The 8,537-nt window shown below is 44.0% G+C and overlaps 1 protein-coding gene across 1 annotated transcript; it reads left to right on the top strand.

The window, feature by feature from the left end:
* Window positions 1-206: 206 nt before the first annotated feature.
* sstr1a (somatostatin receptor 1a) lies at window positions 207-1,873 on the top strand. The gene has a single exon (XM_039742046.1). It carries the CDS (start codon window positions 432-434, stop codon window positions 1,536-1,538), a length of 1,107 nt encoding a protein of 368 aa, XP_039597980.1. The 5' UTR covers window positions 207-431; the 3' UTR covers window positions 1,539-1,873.
* The last annotated feature ends 6,664 nt before the right edge of the window (window positions 1,874-8,537 follow it).

Here is an 8,537-nt window from a genome sequence, read left to right as displayed (position 1 = left end):
TAAATGATAAATTACAAGTGAAACAGAAGCTTCCAGCTGAAGGGAAGTCTTTCATTTTCCGATCCGCTGCGCCGTCACATACGCCGCGTCTCGAAGTTGTGTCAGGGTGGCGGAGTCCAAGCCCAGCTACGCCTGTCACTTTTTTTGTTCTTACGGCTCTGACGTCATTTTGCCGCGGCTGACGTCCCTGCTATTAATCTTTAGCGTGCTACGAGTCGGCGCTTCATAGGCGCGTATCGGATCTGCGATGAGCTGTCCGTGGTGCTGAAGCGGATCGACCGGAGGAGCGCGGCAGCAGCAGCAGAGAGCCGACAGCTATAGTCCCGCAGCGCTTCAGCTCAGCACGTCCGGGCAGGTGTCGGGCTCCAGTCTGAAGATGAGTGGCCGGACGAGCTGAGAAGACGAGTCGACTGGCACATTCCGAGGGCACGATGCTGCCCAACAACTCGTCCAGACATCTGAACATAGACGACGGGTTTTATTCGCTAAACAGCTCGGGGAACGAGACGCAGAGCGGCGACTCTCACGGCAGTGCCATCCTAATCTCCTTCATCTATTCGGTGGTTTGTCTGGTCGGGCTATGCGGGAATTCCATGGTAATTTATGTCATCTTGCGCTACGCAAAAATGAAGACAGCCACGAACATTTACATCCTCAATCTGGCAGTCGCGGACGAGCTGCTGATGCTCAGCGTGCCGTTTCTGGTGACCTCGTCGCTGCTGCACCACTGGCCCTTTGGATCACTGCTGTGTCGCCTTGTCCTCAGCGTAGATGCCATCAACATGTTTACGAGTATTTACTGCCTTACGGTTCTCAGTATAGATCGCTATATTGCCGTGGTGCACCCGATCAAAGCCGCCCGATACAGGAGACCCACTATAGCAAAGATGGTCAACTTGGGGGTATGGATATTCTCTATCATGGTCATTTTGCCAATTATCATTTTTTCCACAACTACACCGAACTCGGATGGCTCAGTCGCGTGCAACATGCAGATGCCTAAACCCGAGCGCCAGTGGATGGCCGTGTTTGTGATTTACACTTTTTTAATGGGCTTTCTGTTTCCTGTCGTTGCCATCTGTATGTGCTACGTCCTCATCATAGTTAAAATGAGAGTGGTGGCACTCAAGGCAGGCTGGCAGCAGCGCAAGAAGTCGGAAAGAAAGATCACCCTGATGGTCATGATGGTGGTGACCGTGTTTGTCATCTGCTGGATGCCTTTCTACATCGTTCAGCTGCTGAACGTCTTCGTGGGGCAGCACAATGCCACCGTCAGCCAACTTTCTGTCATACTGGGCTATGCCAACAGCTGTGCCAATCCAATCCTCTACGGATTTCTCTCGGACAATTTCAAGAGGTCATTCCAAAGGATTTTGTGTTTGAGTTGGATGGACAATGCGACCGAGGAGCCCATCGATTACTACGCGACCGCCCTGAAAAGCCGAGCCTACAGTGTGGACGACTTTCAGCCGGACAATCTGGAGTCGGATAGCATGTACAGGAACGGCACGTGCACCTCAAGGACTACCACTCTGTGACGATCGGACACCAGAGAAGAGAAAGAAGAACAGCAAATGTGAAGTGCACCCCAAAAGCGAACGCCTACTAATGCTTGTTTGACTGTGTGTCTGCCGCTTTAATGTCATTAAATTTGCACAAACGACACGCTTTTAGTGTCGTGGCTCTGCAGTTTACCAAAATCTTAACCAGCCTAGTTGTGTTTTTTATCTTTATACTGAAATAATAAGGAAAAGGGACCTCGAATGACGGATAAAATACTTTCGAAGATTTGGGTACAAGTCAATACGGGAACACAGGGAAAAAAAATTATAATGACATCACTTCAAATGTCGCGGTCACATCTGCTAGTCTGTAAACGCGCGGTCATAACTGCCCTCATCTTCACTCCTTCAGCACTCCGCAAGTGCCCTTAGGGACTAAATGGCCGTCTCTGCATATTTCTGAAGACGACCTAATTACTTGGCACTAAATGAAAAAGATGGATGTGTAGACCTCCGTATACGAGACGGATTTTTTTTTTCGTTTCAATGGCTTTCAGGCTTTCCGGAATTCACAGGAAGCGCTGCGGTTTCCGAGCCGCCAGCCCATGCAGCGCGCTGGTTCGACTTTGACCGCCGGCTTCTTCCTTCCGTTCCTCGCCTTTCCTTATTGCTTCACCAGACCCGAAGGGAGTCCGGAGAGAGCCAGGAGCCCCCCTCCCGCTTTCCAGACAGGTTCGTTTTACAGCATTTCCCTCTAACACGCAATTTGTGCACACTTAACCGGGTATCGTGCAAATTCAGGCCGAATTAAGACCAAAGAAATTGGACCCCAGGGTGTCGAAACTCAAACAAGAAGGAGAACATTTTATTTCTTGTATAGCTGGAAACCACATAAGGACTCCCTTAATGGGCTTTAACAGGCCCTGTTTTTGACAGCACCCCGGTTTTGATGAGAAGGACCAAAAAAAAAAAAAAAAACCCGTCCAAAAGCCCATCGGACACACACATCATGGACTCACACATTATAATCATCATCACATATGTCAATAATGAATCATCCATCCATTCATTATCCTACCCGCTATATCCTAACTACAGGGTCACAGGGGTCTGCTGAAGCCAATCCCCGCCAACACAGGGCGCAAGGCAGGAAACAAACCCCGGGCAGGGTGCCAGCCCACCACAGGGCGCACACACACACCCGCACACCAAGCACACACAATGTGTGGGACAATTTAGGATCGCCAATGCACCTAACCTGCATGTGTTTGGACTGTGGGAGGAAACCCACGCAGACACGGGGAGACCATGCAAACTCCACACAGGGAGGACCCGGGAAGCGAACCCGGGTCTCCTAACTGCGAGGCACTGCGCCACCGTGCCGTCATAATGAATCAGGTACATGGAAAAATAAAAAAAATAAAATAAAATATGACATCAGGTCAGCTTCACTTTCCTTTTCGTTCATTTCCCCATTTAAAGTAACATCAACATTTCTTTCTGTAGCACATTTTCTTGTATTGATTGTCACTCAAATGATCCTTCTGACATGTGCGGGAAGCCAGCCGCCTTCTCACAGCGCAGTTAACGAACTTCAAGGAAACCTCAAAAAGACCTGGGACGTCGTGTGTGGGTGTGTCTGGGGGGGTGTCGGGGGGGGAGGGGTATTATGGTATTATTCGGTTTACATTAAACAACTAATTAAAGGTTATCGTAACTTAAACTAATCAAGTTTGCTGGCACATGGTTGCTTTATCATTGGCAATAAATAAATAAATAAATAAATAAATAAATAAATAAATAAATAAATAAATAAATAATGCAGCTATCCCGTTGACACAATTAATTAAAATGCGCTCTTAACAATAAAGGGCACCAGAGCGGTTCATCAGAGCGGTGCCATATGGAGACCCATTCTTGGTTCCCAAAAGTTCCATCCAATTGAAGGTTCCATGCGGTGAAGAACCACACATTGATGGTAATACATCTGTGAAATTGCAATGGGTCCTGATTTTAAAAGGACTCCTGCTGAATACAAGAACTCGGGCAAAGTTCAGGCTTTCTTCGTCTGACAGCATGTTGAACCTACCAAGACTTCCAAGTTTTTTGTTTTTTTTTTGTCTACATATTTGGAAATTTTCAAAGCACAAAACAAAACAACTTCATTCACAAAAAGCTCGTCCTATAATGAAATAGTGCTCGTTCAAGGAATGGCTCTATGAAGAACCACACAAACCAGTAAAGATCCATCGAGTGCGATTAAAGAAGCCATCATTTTAAATAGTGCTGAGCCCATTGCTTTACCCGATTGCCATTCCAGGAGGGCTCTTTGCATATGAAGTTGGTTCTTTAAGTTTTGTAATTAAAAGAACTGACATATTTAATGTTTTGTGCAGGCTGAATAAAAGATGAAGAAAACCTGAAGTTAGCCCGTGGTATTGCGTGCAGCAGGGGATCCCTTTAAAATCAGGATCCCACACCATCTCTCAGTGGTTACTTCCTGTACAGAGCCCTACACAGATCTGCTTCTGGGACCTTCCACTGGACGGGTCTTTTCGGAACCAAGAATGGTTCCCCTATCTGGCATTGTCTGGGATAACTACTCTGGCACCTTTTAGTTTTAATCGTGCGCAATAATGAAAAGAATAACCTGTCTAAAAAAAAAAAACGAAAGAAACACACACACACGCAAATAAATGCCATTAAAGAACCAATATTTTATGAGTGCTAGAGACAAAGCCACAACATTGTTTTTTCTCTTAATAAAAGCGTAATCAGCCTTGGCGACTGTTCTAATTACTCACCTATTATATTTTATGGGAATCTTTCTGAAAATGAATGCTTTTCTAATCCTCGAAACACAATATTCCGATTTTCCCGACACACAGCTGAATTACCGACAAGTGCCTTTAGCTTCAAAGAAACGCGCTTTAAGGACGCAACTCACTGATATTTGCATAAAGCCTGCTGTTTTGAATAAGGCCCCGCCCCCTTGGTTTCTTTGTAGTCCTGAAGACTTAAAGAAAGTTCAAGATTTTTCGTAAATTGATTTTATGTTTTAATGGAAGTTGACTTGCGATCCTTTTTTTGACAACCTTGTCACGGCCCCTTCACCACAAAAACGTCCTTTTCTTTACTTCCAGTACAACACGATAATTAACGTTGAGACTCCGCGAAAAGCACAGTCAGCCGACATAAATGAACGCGTGTTAAAGACGATACGCGACAAGTAATAATCTCTTCTGAAAAGTGCAAAGTGCCCACATAAGAGATGCAACGAGGTGGAATCTGCTAAACATGCGTTATATGGATGCAAAAAACAAAGCAAAAGTTAAACGGACCCTTCATTCGCTCTTAAAAACACTGCTTCTTTAATGGCAGTTGGTGGTTCTTTACTGGGTTGTGTGGTTCCTTGTAGCTCCGTTGCTTGACTGAGCACCATTTCATTCTGGGACGGGTTCTTTGCGCGTGAAGTTGGCTTTTGTGCTTTGAAAAAAAAAAAAACGCCTTAAAATATGGAAGGAATCTGAAATGTTTAGTGTATGGTGGGCTACCTAAGGACACTAACCAGATGAAGAGAACCTGAACTGAGCCTTTAGCGTTTAGTGCCTTTAAAATCAGGACCCGTTTGGATTTCACGCCATCTGTTCGTAGCTTTTTTACTGTATGGCGGCTGTCGCAAACCTAAAAGGTTCTTTCTGGAACATTCGTGTGAATGGGACCTCTGGGAACCAAGAATGGTCCTCCTATGGCATTGCTCTCAAGAACCTCTCTGGCACCTTCACCAGTGTGGCGCTTTAGGTCGAGAAAGGATCACAAGAGAAAAACACCACAATACAAAGAAGGAACAATGGCTGAGAATAAATAAACTGCAACAAAGAAATGAGAATGATACGGTAAGGAGGTTCTGATGTGTCACGAAGAGAAAACGACCGCCATGAGAGAGGGCTTTGAGATGGCCGTGGACCACATCAGGTGCTTCAAGGCACCAAAGAGACAAGGGAGACTAAAACCTCCACGGTGACAAAGACCCGCAAATAAAAGTCAATTCTTTTTAAAATTAAGTGAATACAGCGGTTTTAAATTCTGTTGTTTAAGGTAACAAAAAGGAAACAAGTGTACCGAGATGTACAAAAGTGTCAAAGACCCCCAAATTAAAAGTCAGTTCTTTATCAAAATAAATGAATAGAAGTTTATACAGCTGTTTTAAATTCTGTTGTACGATTTAGATGGAAAAAAAAGGAAAAAAGCACCCTTACCTGCCTTGCGCCCTGTGTTGGCTGGGATTGGCTCCAGCAGACCCCGTGACCCTGTAGTTAGGATATAATATAATAGATGGATGGAAAAGGAAGAAAAGTGTACCGGTATTTACAAAAAGTGTCAAAGACGACCCCCAATTATATTCACTTCATTTGATAGAGAATTGACTTTTAAGTTTATATAGCGATTTTAAATTCTGTTGTAAGATTTAGGAAAAAAGTGTTGCAGGTATTTGTTCAAAAGTGACCAAGATCCCAAAATAAAAGTAAAAACTTTTTAAAATTAAGCGATTATAAGTTTATATAGCTGTTTTTGGGGGGAAGAAAAAGTAAAGAAATAAAGTGGTATAGTCGAAAAAGTAACCTCTTAAATAATAAATGGAAAAAAGAGGAAATCTGGGAGAGACAAATGAATCTCTTTTTAAAGAAAATAAAGGGAACTGAGCAAGAAAAGGTATTTTTTAAGCTTTATGCTTTTTGTGCAATACTTTATTGCAGCTATTCTTTTTAATTTTATATGTATTTTTAGTACTTCTGATTTCAATGTGGGAATTACCCAGTTTCATCAGACTTTAAATATATTTAGTAAACAACAGATTACTTCAAGTAAAATTGGTTTAATTTATTTTGGTGGAAAAACGTGACATAAGTTAATTAAATCCCACAATTTTTGGAGTGAGTTGCAATTACCTGACAAATTGATGTGAACTTTACTCAGAACACTCGAGCAGATATTGGTTAAAAAACAGCTGGCAAATTGAACCCAATTATACAGGGCGACACAGAAAAACGGGAACTTTTGAAATGTGTAGTGGCAGCCATGTACAGTTGGCAGCACTGCGGAACAGGAACCTTGAGCTGTACGCAATCTCGCCATTTACTAATTTAGTAATCAATTGCAAGGCAATCAATGGCGGCTGTGCTTGAATTGTTCGGTAACCGTGTCATCTCAAGATTCGGTGACATTCCCTGGTCCTCAAGATCACCGGATTTGTCCGTTTGTGATTTTTTTCTTGTGAGGCTACCTTAAGAGTCGGGTCTACACGACTCGGCCAAGGACACCGAATGAATTGAAACAAGGAATTCAAGACGAAATTCGTGGTATCCCAGCTGAGACGTTGCAGCGATCAATGGAGAACCTCAACAGCAGATTGGAAGAATGCAGGAGGACGCCATCTACAGGACGTAATTTTCAGACATTGATAATTTGGATTACTGTCTCTTAAAAGGCAAACTGTAGTTGTTCAATTGCTGTCAATAAAATTTTTTGTTGGATTTCTTCTATTTTTATAGGGTTTTTCAAAAGTTCCTGTTTTTCTGTGTCACCCTGTACATTTGTGTGTTTACATGAAACAATTCGCACAATCACTTACCTTAAAAAAAAGAATTAATTCCAAGGAGCCATTTCTTTTGTGTAGTTTTGAACGAGCGGAACTCCTTCGTTCGAGTTTGGCCTGCTTTGGTGCGTCTTCTCTCCGTTGAGCTCCGTCACGTCTGATTGGTTCAGATTAGCGGACCGCAGGCGCTGCGCGTGTCTGCTTTCCCGACCAGGCTACAACTGTCCACCCCAGCGCAGTCGTACCCGCCCCTTTTTCTGAGACCCAATAGCGTGCTGCCTGACGGAAGGAAGGGTTCACAGCTGCGCAAGTTGAGCTGCACTCTCGGTGCTTATTTTTCCATTCTGATGTAAAATGCGTAAAACCTGGGAGATCAGAAAGACGAGCATCTCTTCTGTTCAAGCCACGCGTGTTTTCTTATTCCTCCTCGCTACATTCTGTACGTTGCAATTCCCGACGAGCATTCATTGGTTTTCAGCTCTCATGTATACAGCCCGCCCCTCCGACTAACAGAAAACCAAACAGGTTTGAATTTATCTTAGCCGGTCGCAGACCCGCTGGTTTCAGGCAGATGAGCTTCTTTTCAATTCGTTTGAGGTTTCAAAACACGCGTGTTCCTCATTCCTTGGTTCTCAACCCTCGCACGCAAAGAGACCAATCCTCCATCCAAGGAAAACATCAAAGCTGATTGATTTAATTTTTTCGTAGACTAGGTGGTCTCAGTCATTGGGTGGGTCTCATTAGGCGATGGGCTTCACACGCCGCTAGCTGCCTCTGACTCGCTAGGTTTGCACGAAGGAAGGCTACGACTTATGAAAACACTGGAAATGTCGTCTAATGTCAAACGGGCTTTACCTTCACTGCACAATCTGACAGAAGCGGACATATTCGGGCTCATTAGTCTGCGGCAGGGGGCGTAGCCAGGGATAGATTTTAGGGTGGGTCTGTGTAAAAATGGGCGTTCTAGTTTTTAGAAGGATATATATGGGCACTTTTCCAAATATTCATACTGTGGTGCAGTCACATAACTGAATTGTTAGGCCCACGCGCACGCGCACACATAATCAGCCCCTACCTGTCCCGTAAAGTTTTATGCCAGGCGCAGGCGTCGGGGCTTTTAGATTGAACTGATCGATGATTTTGTCACGATCTAGATTTTCAGCAAGATCGGGTTCGAATGATAAGGTTGTCAAATGGCCGAAACGACCTGGTGACATTGATGATCTCGTGACATCATACTGTACTTGTCATTTGGGGTCGCTAAAGTCAGAGTCTCCTCAGTCGTAGACGCGATTGAAATATTTGCTCCAGTCATTTTCTCAGCCGCACACTGTTGTTGTATATTGTGTGTCTCATTTGTGCCCGGGTGGTCCTCTTCATCTAAACGAAGCCTTTTGGAAAAAAAAAAAAACTTGATATTTCCATTTGTTTTCCCATGT

The sequence above is a fragment of the Polypterus senegalus genome, chromosome 18 (genome assembly GCF_016835505.1).
Source record: "Polypterus senegalus isolate Bchr_013 chromosome 18, ASM1683550v1, whole genome shotgun sequence".
Lineage (NCBI taxonomy): Eukaryota > Metazoa > Chordata > Cladistia > Polypteriformes > Polypteridae > Polypterus > Polypterus senegalus.
The sequence above is the reverse complement of the archived record's forward strand: the minus strand, read 5'-3'. Positions and strand labels throughout refer to the sequence as shown.

What these genes read in the sequence shown, in the direction of transcription:
- sstr1a (XM_039742046.1), top strand. Translation starts at nt 432, where the DNA reads ATGCTGCCCAACAACTCGTCCAGACATCTGAACATAGACGACGGGTTT.